The sequence below is a fragment of the Egretta garzetta genome, unplaced genomic scaffold (assembly GCF_000687185.1).
Source record: "Egretta garzetta isolate BGI_Z169 unplaced genomic scaffold, ASM68718v1 scaffold25, whole genome shotgun sequence".
Lineage (NCBI taxonomy): Eukaryota > Metazoa > Chordata > Aves > Pelecaniformes > Ardeidae > Egretta > Egretta garzetta.
The window spans coordinates 2,625,637-2,642,887 of NW_009259800.1; the positions used below are offsets into that span (position 1 = coordinate 2,625,637).

A 17,251-nucleotide genomic window follows, 5' to 3' on the forward strand; every position below is an offset into this window, starting at 1 on the left:
GGCTGCCGATTTACTGCTTGGGCTTCAGTGCAAGCCACGCCGAAGTTTCATTGCCTATAAAATGGGGGAATCTTATTTATCCACCTGCCACGTGTCCTAGTGCTTACAGAGCGCTTTGAGGGTAGGTCCTGGCTTTGTGCAAGCTGTTAGCATGGGTGAGTTCCCAGAGCCTGCAGATGTGTTCTGCGTCCGCGGTGACTTTGTGTTGATTGTAAGTGAAAAATCTCTTAACAATGGGTTGTAAATTCAGAGTTGGCTGTCAAACATTTTATGCACCACTGTTGTTGCTGCTGTGTGACGTTGTTACAGTTTCTTTGCAAACCAGCCTAGGCAAAACCTCGTTTAATCCTGGTTCTTCCTCTCTTTAATCCATGCAGTGAAGGGATCGTGCAGGTAACTGATTTTCCCTAAGATTTTAGGATCCTTTTGCTGAGCTGTGTAACGATCATACATGCCACAGCTACACGTGCAGCTTTGTCGTGGACATGATTCAGAATTTCTTTCTTATGTGTCTCAGCCTCAACCTATTTTTCATGTTGTTTTCCCTCTCTTTTTTATGCATTTGCATTAAGTAAGACATTCAGTGCTTGCAGTGCCACTTTCCTTAGAAATAACATTAATAGATCACTTTCTTGCTTCTTACTGTAGCTCATGCAGATCTTCTTGCATTTTACTATTTGTTTTTTTCCTTCTGAGTCGTCATTTAAGATATGTAACAATGTAATACAATTCATAGTGCTCTTTATCATGCAAATCTCCCAAGGCACCTTAGAATAAAATCAATAAAATCAAAAAGAAAATCAACTTAGTTCAGCCATGTGTTGAATTAATTCATTGTTTTTAAAGCAGAGCCAGGGGAGAAAGGCTTTTTTTCCCTTTCAATATCTTTTGCTCTTCAGCTTTGTACTTCACCCCATTTTATTTGTGCAGCAGTCAGTGCCAAAACGTTGATGATATTTTCAGCTATCTTGTAGATGGTAGTAATGTTGATCGTGCTCCCTGCTCCCACAGGCCAGCTTTGATTCTGTAGAGGCTACTTGCTATTTTATCAGATAGTGAGGAGGAAGAGCTTATGCTGAAATAGGTTGACTGTTTGATATCAGTGGGGGAGGGAAGGAAGCCATCAAATTAACTCATAAAAGCTTTATTTACGATGAATGGACTTTTTTTCCCTGTCTGTCATTATCATCTTGCCTGTAACCCAGTGACCCTGATTATCATGAAGCTGTTTACAAGGTTTAGGTTAATTGGATTTCTTTAACTATTTCCCAGAGCTGTGAGGAGCACAAATGCACTGCCGTGGAGTTCAAACAGCATAGTGCAACCCAGTTTGCAAGGAGACGGGCTTCTTCCAAGAGGAAGTCGTTTTCTTTCATACTCAACTTAAGTGCATAGCAGCATGTACCTATCATTTGGCATAATATTAAATAACACCCTCTTTCATACAGATGTGTTCAGTTGCAACTTGTGTTTCCAATACACAAATTACATTTTGCATGTTCAGCAAGAAATGAGCTTATTTTCAACGAGAGAGGCTTTGAAATGTTTTGGTTTGTTTTTTTTTTCTTCAGCTTGATAGCAGTTTCACTGGTTTTGTTTTTATATGAGGAATCATGGATAAAATAGCTGTGCATTGCATGGCTGCCTAAATAAACGAGACAAGAGGATATAGTTGGGTGAGATCAGGACAGTACTTGTATACGCTTTGCTTTCATCTTCTTAGGATGCATGCTTAATCTTTAATGGCACAACATTGCACCCTCCAGGTGCAATGTGTAATTGCAGGTCTACAGATAACCGACTTGTTTTATGAGCTGTGTTTTTGTGAGCAAGCCTTCCTAAATTCTCCTTTAGTATCACTCACCCTCTTTTTCTCTTTCTTTTTCAGGCTTCTGTAGGCTCTGAGAAGCTGTTCTCCCCTGCAGCAAATAAAGGTAAGTGATCTGAAGAAATGCTTTCCTTCTCTTAGAGCAAGAGATTTGAGTTGTGAATCCATATCGTGCAAATAGCAGGACATCAGTTGTGCCGGCGCCTTTAATTTCGCCACACACGTTGTCATAAAGATCTGCTTTACAGGCTTGTGATGATTAAGTTGAAATTTAGAGCTGCATTGTCTCAGCGTGGGGTGGGACTTCTTCCCTACCACTCAGATTTGTAACAAATGTCTTTGAGAGAGGGATTACTGACAAAGGAGAAGTCAGCCTTTACTGTAGGGGATACGATTTTCCCTCCAATACAATCAAATCCTCATTTCTTTTAAACAAATCAATATTTCGGTGTTGTCTGTATTATCCTTACAAGGGCTTGCACATCCCTCTGCTGCCAGTGCGCACAGAGCATTTGTGTCTGGGTGTCTCGGTTCTCCTAAACGAGGTGGAAGGTGCTCAGCAGGTTGCAGGGTTTCAGTTGGCAGCTCCCACTATTCCTATTAATTGAGAGTTACCTGTGATACGCACTGGGTGTTGCTAAGAGACTGCGCCGGTTCAGATTCCCCTTGGGAGGTGCGGTGACATCTCTCTAAATACGCCAAGCCCTCCTTTGAGGGCTCGGTACAGCCGTAAAACAGGGCTACTCTAGTTTCATGTGTTCCCAGGGATAATCTCGCTGAGATGGATACTGGGCAAAAATACTGAAGAAACAGCCTTGGAGAGAGCAAAGCGTGGTACCCGGTGGAAAGCATTGCGCTGGGAATGGTTCCGCTTTGTTGTGCGAGGAGGTCGGTGGTGGGCTCAGGATGAATTGTCAGGTCGCGTGGCTGTGCCGCAGCATTCCCAGTACTGAGCTGCTGAATAAAATCAGAGCAATAATGACTACGAGGGACATGCAAATACCCCAAAGAAGGGAGATGAGGCCCATTAATAAGAAGTGATGAAATAACCTTCTCGCATTATTTCAAGAGGGCCAAGAAAGGAATAATTTGCAGTTGTGTAGGAGTAGGTGCTGACCATGGAAAGGCGTTTTGGTGGTTGTGTGCTCCATCACCTGGATCCAGGCCCGGTTTATAGCTGAGCTCTTTAGCCAGCAGTAAGTATTAGGAATTCTCTTTCTTTCCAAGCATTGCAGATACTCAGTGCCAAATGTAGAAACCGATGACAAGCCCATTATGTTATTACATTTGCAGATATTTTTACAGAAGTATGCAGCTTTATCTGGGGGAAAGAGGGAAGTTTATTTAAATGGTGGGGAAGAGCATTTCTCTTCTCTCAGCCTTGGCTCACTGATAAGGCAAACCAGATTGCCCATACGGCACTGCCTCAGCAAAACAAAAATCTTGCCATCCTGCATAAAGGCATGGCACAGAGATCTGCTGGAGAGGCTTATGTTGAAGCGTTAGCAGCTTTGTTGGCTCCTCCTCGTGCTGAAGCCTGAGATCCCCCACCCCTTCATTCACGGAGCAGCTCAGCAACATGAGTTTTCAAAATACCTCCCTATCAGGAAGTTAAATGTGTGAATGCCTGTGAATTTGCTGTCTTGAAGTTTGTGTTCGCTGCTGTTTATATCCCTGTAACGTAAGCCTGTTCCTGTTTGGTTTACCGTGGGTGTAGACATTGCCAGCTTTGGAAAGGTTTGGGTTCAGATCATGATTCTTGTCTCAGACTTCTCTTTTACCCTGACCCTGTAGTGGCGGAGCCTTGCTGGTTGGCACGGGCTGTGATCACGGGCGAGCTCTGCTGGGGGCTACCTCAGCGTTTGGCACTTGCGTTGAGAGGTGAGAGAAATTTGCCTCGGCCAGATTTTGTGCAGAAACCCAAACAGCGCTAAATTCTACCCCTCGCCCTGTTATCGCTCCTGCGATGCAAGAGCCAGATTTGTCTCTCGCACATGCAAATGAACGCCGCTCCGACACGACCAGGCTCGGTGATGCCATATGGCTGGGAGAAAGTGACTTTCAAAGCGTTGCGCTTAAATTCCTTTTGTGAGATAAGAGCGTTGATTTAAGACCCGTGTTCTCCAGGGCTGGAGCCGTGGCGGCTGCGAGGAGGGGATTAGCTCGACACGGTTTCCTGATGGGCACACGCATGGCGCGGCACGTGCTCGTCCTCTCCCGTGGGCATTTGCGCTGTGCCCTTCTTTTGTAAACACTTGCGGCCTTCTTGGAGAGATATTAACTACCAAATCTGCAGCGTCCATGCTGCAGCTTTTATTGAAGGTAACCAGGCTTTTAAAACACAATGAAGTGGATTCATTGTCTGGTGCAGCTCCCTCTGTTCCCACAAACTTTCCCTGGGGATGTGTTGGGCCCTGTGTATTTGTTTTATGCCGTCCTAGTTTATCAGCAGCTTAGCAATGCAATTAAGTATTAAGATAGACGGGTTTTGCTTATTTGAGGCTGGAACAGCTGTAAAACGTAACCTTTGACCATTATTTCCCCGCTCCACAAAAGGCCTGAGGAGCAGCGTCTTTTGTCTGGGGCTCTCTGGGTAACGTTTGTCTTTGCCCCCTCCCTGCCGGGGCCGCGGCGGCAGCGGTGCTCCTCCTTTGACACCAGTTCATCTGCAACAACAGATGCACGGCGTAGATGTCCACTTTGGGGACCGGTCTCTATTATGCGGCGGAGAGAGGTGTCCTGACCCGGGGTGACCTCGGTAGTCACAGCTGTGAAATAGGCTGAATGGGGCACTTGGAGCTTCCAGGAGAAGAGGAGAGTAAATCCTCTGTGTAAGGAAAGAATAATTAAAATTAAAAGCAGAGAATCCCTGATCTGCTGTGCTGACAGGTCTTTGTTTTCTGATGCAGAAAAGCATTTGTTTAGCCAACTTGTCGCTGCAGCACAGAGTTACAAGGGCATTTGCTGCCGAGAGCCGGTTGTTACATCCTCCTGGTGAATAAATCGATAAACAAATAATAAAGGTCTGTTTGCTCTCTCATGCAGCTCCCTTCTCCCAGGAATCTCCCAGCCAGTCCTTTGCTGTTTCTGAAGGGCAGGTGCCACGCGGGGCAGGGGCGGCGTAGGGAGAAGCCTTTGTCTCCAAGTGGGTGGATGAGGCAGAGGGAGCGATGGTGGTCGATAGGAGGGCAGAAGCGTTGTCAGTCTGGGGAGGGGAGAGGGACGTGTACCCCTGAGTCACTGCGAGGACCTCCACCTGCCTGATGTGATATTTTTAATGAGGCCGGGAGGGTAGGATAGCGTGTAACTTAAGGATTTGAGTGTTGCGTTCCTGCCACTGGCTCCCTCTGCAGTGGGCTTCCCCGAAGGGTCTGGCTGCAGCAGTTGAGCCATCTCCCACCTCTCCTTGCTCCAGACCTGCTGGATGCCAGGGAAAGCGGGAGAGACGGTGCCTTTTCTACCACAGTAGCTTTGCAGCTGTGGGCCAGGAGACCTGCTGAGTCCCCAGCCTTTGAACCCAGGGCCACCATTGGGGGTTAGGGTGAAATAGGCATCTTAAACTAGATGTTTCCCAAATGGCTTTAGTATTGGCCAAGGGCCCTGATGAGGAAAGTCTGCATCGCGGAATAAGTAAGTGGAGGGCGGGCAGCAGCCAAGGTGTCTCTGTTCATAGCCCCAGGCAGTCCATGGATGCAGAGATGCCCCCTGAGAGATGAAAGGGGTGTCCAGGAGCTCCCAGGGCATCAGCCAAGATGCCCACAGAGGAGCCAGACCTGCACAGCCACGTCTGCCCTGCAGTCCTAGGGGACACTGGGCAGCAGCAAAGGGGACAGGGGCTTTGAAATTTGTTGAAGCTGAGTGCGTTGCTCCTATCTTTGGATCAAAATCAAGCTGGACACAGAGGGAGCAGGGTAATCCATCTGTCTGGTGGCATGGAGCAACTGGCTGGGACCCAGCTCTGCTCCAGGCTGGTTGGGGGCTCACCGAGCTCCATGCCTTGATTTCCCTCCCCTGCAAAATGAAGACTAATGCTTGTCAGCCAAGTGCACGGAGAGACTTAATTAATGAATGTTTATCAAGCGATTTATCAAGAGATCCTTTTAATGAGAGATTCCATAAACAGTGCAAGACTTCATTTTCATAGCGATAATAAATGACAGTGAAAATAAGTCTTATCCTTCCCCCACATATGCACCCCCCAGGAAAAAAAGATTGCTTACCCTCCACTCTCGCTTCTCCCTGGGTTTCTAGGCAGAGGGCTTTGAAGTGCTATCTTTCATCATGAACTGTACACATCCTCAAAGCTCTAAAGCTCACAGCCTGTGTCTTATCCCTCTGACAAGAGGGAGGCAAGCTTTCTCGGTGTGCAGGTCGTAATTGTCAGCCATGGGATGCGCCACAGCCACCCGCCCCAGCGGGCTAATGCAGCTTATGGTTCTTTGAAGTTCCCTCCCTTTATTTTCTGTCCTCTTGACCACAAAACTGTGCCTTGGGCCAGCAAGAGAGATTTCTTGTTCAGAGATGACACTGAGCCCTGACAAGCACATCTGAACCAGAGAAGAACCCTTGTTCCTCTGAGATCACTGCTCCGTAATGTCGGTGCCTTAAGGGGACTGTCTCTCTGGCTCTCCTTTTTCTCTCTGCTGCTTCTCTTCTCTTCCCTTTTTTTTTTTTTTTTTATTTAATTCAGCACTAAACTGTCACACTAAATCATTTTAAAAGCTGGAACTACAAAACCTCCAGTGTAGGACATGCTGTTAAAAACGGATGGATATTACTGTGAGATGGGGTGAGAGGGGAAAGGAGGGGCAGCAGGGCAGGGGCAGGACAGGAGGGCAGCAAGTCAGCTCTCCAGGAGGAACCTGTGAGTGCCTGGTGAAGCAGAAAACAACCTGAATGCAGCTGAGCTCAAAATAATGTGCCTGGCGCAGGTTTGCAGCAGCACAGCTTAATGGTTGCTCCTCACTGACGGGGGCATCAAGAGCCTGGTGTCTCCTGCGCTCACCGTGCTGCCTGCGCGCTTTGCTCTGCCTCTGGTCTGTCCCCCTGGCCCGCTCTCTCCAGGTGTCAGGTTTGGAGACTCCCTGTCTGGGCTGGGACAGCATCTCCTGTAACCAGGTTCACCTCTCCTTCAGGGCCTCTGCCTTACCATGCCGGGATGTAGAGCTTCCCATCGCAAGGAGGTCTGCGTAGACACAGCAAACGCGTCTCACAGCGCCCGGTCAGGCAATTAGCTGTGTTTTACACGAACGGAAATCAGGAGAGAGATCATAAATTTTCCCAGTTTCCTTGCGTGGGGTCCACAGCGGGGTCTGAGATGCAAGAAAAGCAGAGATGCATCCCATCTCTTGATCTCAGTTTCATCCCGAGGTTCTGGTTACATTTTGATGAGGTCACCCTGTTCTGTGCAGGTAATCCCACACTTGGTGAACTTGAGTGCGATGATAATTTACAGCTGAATCTTTGGACAAGAGTCCACCATAATTACAGGCATGCAAAAACTTACACAGCAGCATCTGTAATAATAAATAAAATAAGTAATGCATGCATTTAGATAGCAGCCACATTGCTGTGATTTATGCAGTGCTCAGGGTGCTCTGCAGCTGCTGTACTCCCCAGGTTGCATCTCTTGTGATTTTGTCATGACCTTAGAATATTCTGTGTTTTTCATGAAACCCAGGACTCGGAGGATTGTACAAAATTCTAAGCTTTAATTTCATTTTTTAAACTAGACTTTAGTCTTCCTGGCTGCAGAGAAGAGCCCAGAACTCTGATTCTTCTGTGCTTCACAGCCAGCAAGCAAAAATAAGCCCAAATACTTCGTTTTTAACCTTGTTTTAAAGATGGTTGGTGATTTGTAAATGCTTGTGGGGTTGACACTACCGGATACCCTGAACTACTGCTAAATCCAGTGTGTGAGTCCATCCCAGCGTCCTTTTTGAAAAGTTCTATCTAATTTTGTCACTGCCTGGATGAGTACATTAGCTTTCTTGCATATGCATGTATATAATTATACAGTGGCTTGAGGAGGAGGAGGAGGACTTTGATTTTCCCACAGTGTGGGTAACGGAGATAACCACCCAAGCAGCAGCCAGTTAGCCCCGTTTCAAAACAAATCCAAGGACAGGAACTAGTGCGCTAAGTGCAGTCTTCCAGTCTTTTTGCAGTGTTCTGATTTTGCAGGCTCTGGAAAGATCTCAGCCTTCTCTTTGGGAACAGGGATGTGCTCTCTGCCTCCCCTGTTAGCTCTGTTATATGTATTTATTAGTAGTTGAGGCTATAACCATCCCTATCCATAGCAGCTCTCTGTGAAAATATGATGGACAAGTAGGACGGACCATTCACCTTAACCACACTGTTCATTTACCTTCGTAAAACTCAGTTAGACGGCAAAAGTGGATAATTTATTAGCTTCAACACAAACCGAGTGCTGTACGTCTCCCAAAGTTCGAGCTGCCTCCTGCAAGCGGGCAGGTTTTGCTTCCACCGTTTGCCATGTGGTTTGCCCAGCTATCTCCGGGTTTGTCTCCCTCAAGTGAGCCGGCACAGAGCTTTCTTTGTAGCTTCAGGCTGTAGCCAAGAGAGTTGAAAAGTTGAATTATAAACATTTCCAAGCCTTCTGGTTGGTGTCTTGTGTTTTGTTTTGTTATTTTAAGGATGTGGGGTATGTTGCTGCGTTCCTGTCAGTGGGATTAGAATGAATAGAAGCAATACTGTAGGAGATAAAATGTGTTTAATTATTTATTTGAGTATTACAGACTGAAATTGCTTTTTGATTTAAAGCATCCAAGTCATGGATATGTTTTTGGAGTAGAGAGAGGCACGCAGAAACATATATATGCACAATTACCTAGGGTAATGTAAGAAGTCTCTTTGCTCAACTGCCCTTCCTCTGCAGAATTTGTTCATTTCCTTAAAGATTTTAAATTTCAAATGCGGCTTTGTTAAGTATCACAGAAAGCTAACTGCATGCTGTGCCTTGCCCACCAAAACGTAAATAAAATAAATAAAGTCTTCGTTGTATAAATGTTATGAAGTGGGTGGTTTATTTTCTTTAATTATACTTTTTATTTAAAATAAACTATAAAAGCAAAATAATATATATCCCGAATGCGCCAGCACAAACTCATATTGATTGAGTAGGCACATTCTAGCTTTTCTCAGTTCATGTGAAAGTAGATAAAAGGACCATCAAACTGTAAATCAGGGGGGAAAAAAAGAAAGAAAAAAGAATTCCTTCCAAATGCGCGTAGTAGTTTACATTGCCCAGACTTTTAAGGGATGGTTGAGAGATACCATCTTCTTGCTCCTTGTTTATAGTTTGCTTATCTGTTTTCTTGAGTGGTGAAAGCCAAGCTGGCGAGACTTAGTGCTGCTTGGTCCAGCTGCTGTCCCCGGCTGCAGGATGCTGGTACAGGGATCTCAGCACCGGAAGGATGCTGGAGGGCAGTGATGTTAAGAGCAGCAGTTGCAACCCCCACAAAGCTATCGGGTCTTCTCAATTCTGCTTTTAAAATACCTTGGAGACATGTTTTATTCATGGAAGATTTTGTAAAGCTTCAGTTTCTTAGAAAATGAAACGCTGGGTATAAACCTGATTCGTACGGACTGGCAACTGCAGTGCAGGGCGAGGGGAGGTGCCTGGACCTCTAGTATGGGTCTGAGCACACCGTGGCCACCACGTCCCCATTTAAATCAGGTTTGCTCCTCACGAAGGAGAGCTCTGCTTCTCTTCAGCCCCCCTGACCTGTGCCAGAGGTGCATGCCACACTGTGCAAAGCCTAGGCTTGTGCTATATTTTTTAAGCTCTCCGATGCTCCCTTCCGTGCCGCTCTCCACCCCGTGCCCTGTGTTTCTGTTTCGGTGAAGCGGTTTGGCAGGTTACCGATGGGCAGCTATCCTGTGCTGTGTAATAGCCCATTAGGGACTCCCGCAGACACCGTAACCCCGTGCTCGGTGCAGGTCACCGGCATAAAACAGGGCAGCCTGGGGATCGACAAGTAATTTGACAAGGCTGTGGGGGGTAAGGAGGCTGGTGCAGGGGGGAGCTGGATCTGACCCCAGGTCGGCTTGTGTTTCCTTCTGGGCAATCAATGGGAGTGATCAATGAAACCAGGGCATGCTGTTTAATTGCAAATGGATCTGGTTACTCCTTTGTGTGTGACACTGGCGGGGTCTGTAAGTCCCAGCGAGGCCCCAGCACTCAGCAGCGGAGGCTTCAGGAGACAAGGATGCTGTCAGCATCTCGCTACTTCTCCCTCTCCTCTCACCGCCCCCCAGACCCCAAGGCTTTCCTCCCGGGACAGGGGCACGGCTGATGAGCAGGACCCTGCTGTCCCAATCAGCCTGTGTGGCGAGCAGTCATAGTTCATGCTATGTTTCTGTATTTTTTTATATATATATATTTATATATCCACTTTCATTTGAAATGGCTGCTGTATGTGCTGCAGCTCTCCAGCCCTGTCCCATGGGCGGGGAGGAGGGAGGCCGGCTTCAGGGCTCTCTTTCAGCCCACAGGGTTCCTGCCGTTTTCTCCTTTAATAACTGCGCGAGCCCTGCGCGCGTGTGCTCACCACTTCTCTCACCTCCGTGCTTCGCTGACCATCCTTCCTGCTAACAAGGGCTGAACACAGTTCCCCGTGGAGCCTGTTAATGTTTGCTGCCGAGCTGCCCGGGGACTCGCAGCGGGAGGTTTTCCTTCCATCTCCACTGCGCTGTGCGCTCGGCCCTGGCTCAGTTTGGCCAGGTAAAGCCATACTGACTCCATTGACTTCACTGGATTTAGTTGGGTTTAAACCAATGTATAAGAGAGCAGGACTTGGCATAGTGTTTGTGTGTGTGTCTCTGTGTTTCTGAAAAGGATACTTGTTCTAGTTTGTTGGGTTTTTCTCTAAACAGTAAATATTTTCTTGTAAATCACCGGGACAGAAAAGTGACTGCATTTATTTCATTTATTTGCTTTAAATTGATGGCAAGGTCTTACAGGAGGTAATAGGAAATTAAAAGCTTTCTATATTTTTTTTTTTAACCGTCCTGCAAAATTTATTGCAGAATTATATCCCCGCTATGGGATTCTGTCGGACAGTTCAAAAAGCCTGTGGAAAGGTTCTCGTTCGCCATTAAATTTTAAAAGTTATTGAAGTAATTTTTATGGAACCCTATTAAGTTTCTGAAGAAACATATTGGTTTCTTCACTAATAAATTCTTTAAGGCTTATCCATAAGGGAATAGTCAGACTTCCAGATCTCTCTCCAATGAAACGGGCATTAACTTTTTGCCCGTTGGAGATATATTCTTAACAGGTATCAGCAAGGTGAGAGGCAAACCCCGAAAAGCCTGACTGCGCCCAAGTACGTCTTCTAGCACTGTGAGACGGTGGGTGCTTCGCCAGCCAAGGCACTGGAGTTTGGGTGGAGATTTTAGCAGAAAGGAGTTGTTGGGGTTTCTTTAAAAAAGATGCGGAAGGAGAGGATTGCAGCTGGATCCATATGGATAACTCCCAGTGCAGGGATGAAACTGAGACCCACCCGGTGTCTGGTTCTGAGCACCATCATGTTCAGGACAGGTGAAACCTTGGAAAAGAGGGATGGTGCAGCCTGTAAGTCCCTGTTTCTCAGGCACTCCTGATGCTTTCAAAATAATATAAAATAATGTGTTCACTGTGCTTTTCCAGGGCATCCAGAAAAGCAGGCGGAGACTTCCTCCCGGTGAAAGGAAAGCATCAAGCTGGCTTTGTGCTTAACTTAGCACTCACAAGCGCCTTTCGTATGCGAGCGCAGAGCCACCTGATGAAAAGCGAATGGGCTAGGAGGGAAATAAAATTGTGTAATTGCCAGTTTCCTTCAATTCCGCTCCCTCTCCCGTTTTGCATAAAGGAGGCTATTTAAGTCTCAGCTGGAGTGAGGTCTGGTAATAAGCAGACGTCTATGAACCTGCATCTGCTGCTGGTGTCTGCTTAGTTTGTTCTCTATTTCCATATTTACTGACGATCCAGTTTTGAGAGAAATCTGTCTCCTGAACGCTCCCTGTCTTGTGGCGTGAAACCCGTGGAAGAAGAGTTTGTCCCTTCAGGCCCGTGAGTCCTTGTCCTTGTGACATCTTGGGAAGCGTAGGACCGGGCAGCATCGCCAAAGATCACATCAGAGTTTGCAAACCCACCTCAGACTGCATTGACTCGTGAATGTTAAACTGCAAAAGCAAAACCAGAGCCTGCTCCCTGGGAAGCCATCCACAAAGCAGGGTGGCAGAAAAGGGCCAGCCTTGTTGGATGAAGCAGCTAACATTTTAATTTTCTCAGTACTGTGTGATTTGGCTTCCAAACATCTAAGCTATCCCCAGCCAGTTGCTTTCCTACGTGGCTGGCCATCTCTGGGCACAGGGAGAGGCGCTCACAGCGCAAGCTCTGCAGAGACAACCTGATTTAATACAGGCTTAACAGCGGGAGGAAGAAATTTACAGTGTGAGCATTGAATGTTGATACAATCATGAGCATTGTCATTATTTTTATTATTGAACCGGTCTTTAAAACCGAGCTAGAAACCTGAAACCGACAACTAGAATATGTCCATTACATTCTGTAGTGATCAATTTAATAACCGAAGCGGAGCAGATTATTTTATACCTTTCATTGGATCAGCGAACAAATTCTCTGAGCATAATGTACCTTTTGGCCTGAAATATTTTTGCGTTACAGGCCAGTCTCTGGACCCTTTATGTCATTCCAGCAGTACATGCTGTAGAGCAGCCTTACGCAGACGTCTGAGGACTCCCCACTGGCAGTGGCAGCAGAGTCAGCCAAGCTTAGTCCTGAGGCCAAGGCAGAAAAGGGCCCAACTGCGGTGGTTGTGAGCAGCAGAGCAGCTTTTTGCAAGCCATGGAGGCAGGAGCAATTCAGAGACACTCTAAAGATACTCCAGATGGTGGTCTGAGCTGTACTGGGAGCTTAGATGCCCCTGAGAGCCTGCGTCAGTCATCTCAAGACTGGTCCAGTGAGAAATGCTGCCTGGGCTACACCGCTTGCTGTCTCCCCCAAGAACACCATTGTTTTAAACTAAGAATAGGCCAGCATGGCTACACCCAGACCCAACTTTGAAAACGTTGCCAGAGAAGCTCTCCTTTCCTCCCATCCCTTCCCCTCTCCTCCTGACAGTTGAAGAGGACCGGGTCCAGGTTTTTGCCTCAGACCCATGCCTGCTGCACACATTCCCTCCACCAAATGGACACAACTATAAACCTCGTTCTGCATCGTTTCCTGCAGGCCTGTACTAAACACGCCGCCCAGGTGTCCCCGTGTAAAGCCACTTCTTGCTGAGCCTGCTTCTGTTGCCGCTGGCGGGCTCGCCTTCGCGTGCTCACGGCAGGACTCCCATCACAGCGTGTTCATTTTAAACAAACAAAGAGTGCGTTGTCATTTGGAAGGGTCTTTCCCATCAGGTCTTCTCAGTGTTTCTCTTTAAAAGGGAAGGCTGGTTTTTGTTTTGTTTTATTTTCCGTTTTCCCCTCTTTTAATATGATCCCTGCAATTTTGTTTTCACTGAAATATTGACTGGCAGCATTGCAAGTCGCCTGCAAGCAGACAGGAGCTTGCCAGCACTTTCTTACTCAGCTAGCCGTCAAGGTTGTGGATTCCACCACAAGCAGTGCCAGGAAAGCTGTTGATCAAAAATATTCCTAACATCTGTGAGTCCTCTCCATCCAAATGAGATGTAGTTACATTCTCCTTTTCCCCACGCTCCTTCCAAAGTGTTGCTTCAGACACCTCGAAAGCCCTGCTTGCAAATCATGAGCCGATCTTTGTTTGATTTGCAGCTCCATTTCCAACTCCATTGACATCCAATATAAACTCCAAAGCGCCCTTCCCCCAGTCATAATACGTGAAAAATGGCAACCTCCGCACGGGGAGCAGACAGGGTGCGTTTCTTTGCCCCGTAACTCATTTGATCCAGATGCTGTCCCATGCTGTCTGTAGCCGCCGTGGTCAGAAGCCAACAAGGAGGGTCTTGTGAGAGCGGCGGAGGGAGGCCGCAGCTCAGCGCAGGCGCCCAGGCGTGCCTGAAGCCTCGCGCGCCGACACACGCGTGTGCGCACACACACGCTGTTCTGCCAGCGCGAGGAGGGGCCTGGGGGCGAGGGGGGAAAAGCCTGATTTCCCTTCCACCCCCTTCCTACCGCCACCAATTCACAAGCCAACTCTTAAATAATTAACGTGCCCAGTGGGGCAGGAGGAATCAAAAGCTGTTGTGTTCCCAAGTTTTCTCTGGCTCCGAAAGGCATGGCTCGCTGTGTATTCTGGCACCTCGGAGCGGGTTTTCCTCCCTCCTTTGCCTCCCCCTTATTATCCTGTATGCGTGCTGGAGAGGGAAGTGGCGTTCCCAGCCCAGCGGGAGATGACTGTTATTTCAGACTAGCAACAGGGGAAAAGGAACAGCCTGTTGCCTGATTGATGTTTGTTTTTTGTGGACAGACACCAAAGGTTCATTAGAGTGGGAAGGGTTGGGAGGAGGGGAGCGGTGGCGGGGGAGACGCTCGCTCTTAAGGAACTATTGTACCCCTGTGCGCTAACCTGGCTCTGCACTTTCTTTGACTTCTGTGAATGTCTCAGCTGTACCGTTTTGGCCCCAGCGACTTTAGGAAAATATACACACCATAGAGGTTTCAGTGAAAGCTCTGCAGTGAGGGGGTCAGGGGAAAAAGGAAGGGGAGGAGAGAACAATGTCGTAGGTTTTGCTGTAATTAATTTCAAATGTGCTGCTCATCTGTTCTCCTCGGGTTTCAAAGGGAGCGAGGGGAGTTTGCAGGGCTTTTCCTACCACATCTGCGGCTTTCCAGAGGTGGGATGGAAAGGCGGCTTTCCTTCTGTCTGTGGGTTTGACCAACCTGGCAACGTGGAGCGCTGAGTGCAGGACAAACCAGTGCTGAAAATGATGTACGGTCCGGAGGTGGAGGAGAGGGAGAGGAGGGAAGGGTGTGCAGGAGCTTCTCTTCTTACCACGATGGGTAGACGAAGCCAGAGAGACTGAGGAGGTTGGTACTGGGTAAAGCAGATTTCTCTGCAAAGAGTTAATAGAGCACATTTGTCTAAGTAACAAATGTTGTTGTCCGCTACTGTTGTTAGTCCTGAAAAGCTTCCAGGTTATGGTGCAGGTGAACTGTGTACTTACACGGCGTTTGAAGGTTCGGGTCAAACTCTCACTTAATCTCTTGCTGATTTTGCGCCTTTGAAAAATCTCCTTTTGTATAATTGTGTCGGGAACCAATATGTTAATAATAAACCTTCGGTATTATGGCATCTTGAGTAGAAACAGTTCCTTCTGATTGCTGTTTCTCAAATCGGGAGTGGACTGTGCTGTGTGACACACGGAACAGGGGCTTGGCATCTGCCCTAGGACATTGTCCTTGTGTCCTTTGCCTTCAGGTCCGAGTATCGATGAAGTCACACGATTGCGGCAGTAAAGAGAAGCGAAATGGGCCTGTTAGATTATTGACTTTCTTCCCCTTAACAAGATAGCCAGATGCTAATTTGATAGCCCTATGAATCTTGGCCAGAAAAATCAGTAAAACAGAAACTTAAACTACTCTAAATTACTGTTAGTGCTTTAACAGCTCTATTTTCAAATCGCTCTTTGCTTAGAAGCTTGCACTGAACCCTGGAGCCGGTGGATAATGACCCCTTGTTTAAACACGTGGCTACTTTATGATCCTTAGCTCTTAGAAAAACCAACCTCAATATCGGGTGGTGAATATTTCTGAAGTTTGGCCATAAGGAAAACATTTCTACAGCATGATTGAAGAAAGTGTTCTCTTTTCTGGTCAGGAACTAATTCAGTGCAGCCACAACATGCTGAATACCCCAAAGGTACTTGAGGTGGGCTCTGGTTTGCGATGCATTCCTTCTCCAGGACACCAGTGCTGGTATGCGACTCATAGAGCTTGACCACGTAGTGATAAATGTTTCTGTGGTTCTTTGGAAGGGATGCAGATACTGCAGCGGTGTTTCAGACTGTGTAAAGGAGTACACCGGGTTTTGTAGGCTTACAAACTAAATAGACTTTCTGGCCCTGCTGCAGGACTGCCTGCTGAAAAGCTGTTCAGGGATAGCATGTCACCCAACGTGCATGCAGCCATCGCCGGCTGCTGCGCATGGAGGGGGCTGGGCACGGGCATCTGGAAGTGACTTCAGTGCAGGTTGTGAACAGGTCAAATTGATAGGGGAGAAGCAAATGGAGAGAAGCCCAGAGCTCCAGAATGAGGCATGTCTGTAGAAGACTGCAGGGACTTCAGACCTTTTTCTCTATAAATTACTTGTGGAGGAAAGGGAAGTTGGATTTGGAGAATATTCAAGCCCACCGCCACCCCCTCTTTGTGGGGAGAAACCCATATGAGAAAGGAGGGAGATCTGAGTCAGGTCCAGGTTTAATTTCCTGGTCCTCCTCTGTAGGAAGAAATAATGCCTTCCTTTTAACTCTTGAACAAACAACTGCATTGGCCACATCGTAGCGACACGTCCCTTAGATCACATCCAGATAAAACCTGGATTCCAGCATTTGCTCTTAGCCGTGGATGTTTCTGTACCTTGTGCCTGCCAACTAATAGAGAAAAGGAGCAGTACCTGAGGTCTCAGCGGAAAGCACATCTATTCCTCTGCCTCCTTTGCTCGTAGCTGGATTGGAGACCATGTCCTAATTCCCTGCACACAGGGAGCAGCCATAACAGCACTTTGGAGCATGGCAGGGGTGCTTTGAATTCTCGCCCTCAAGTCTTGGCCATGCCTTTCCAGCTTGTCACCTCTCCCTTCTTCAGTTTTGACAGTAAGGGAGCAAGAGAGGCGAATGGCACGGCTGGAGAGCAGAGGTGGGGAGCGAGCTGCTGTCCCGGGGCTGCGGTTCGTTCCCTACCTTCTAGGGGAGCTGCTGGCTCAGAGTGCCACGCAGCAAACCCGGCTTTTGCCAACCGTGCCCTGGGGGTCCTTTCCCAGTTTATACGTCAGTTATCTAGGCAAGAGATTAAGGTGTATCGCTGGCCTCAGTGTGTTGTGATGTTTCTCTCCGAGACTGAGGATCAGAAAGTTATTGTAGGGGAGGCTTTTGTTAGAGAATAGAAACAAAGCCCCAGGGACGGTTTTGCAAGTCCGGCGTTTTGATCTAGCACAAAACTTTGTTCAATTATTGGATGATTTCTGTATGTTGGAGAAGATAGAGGCTTCTGCTGGTATTGTAAAGCTAGATCTCAAAAGCCAGGGCAGAAGACAGGCTCAGCCCCTAGCCTGGCCCATCAGGCTCTGGGACTGATCAGCATTTGTAAAATCCCCCATAAAGCAGGCAGAGCCACCCCGCTCCTTGGCATCCCGGGAGGTGGAGGGTGCAGGGGCACGGAGGCCGTTTATTCTCTCCGTCCCGCAGCTCCGGCGCTGGGCCGCCGCGGGAG

At 47.7% G+C, this 17,251-nt stretch overlaps 1 protein-coding gene across 1 annotated transcript in view; it reads left to right on the top strand.

Annotated features, from left to right (window-relative positions):
- FBRSL1 (fibrosin like 1) overlaps nt 1-17,251 on the top strand; it is a 403,985-nt gene that overhangs the window by 341,920 nt on the left and 44,814 nt on the right. The window contains exon 6 of the mRNA XM_035895374.1: nt 1,889-1,934. Coding sequence (XP_035751267.1) covers nt 1,889-1,934 — 46 coding nt within the window. The remainder of the gene's footprint in view (nt 1-1,888; nt 1,935-17,251) is intronic.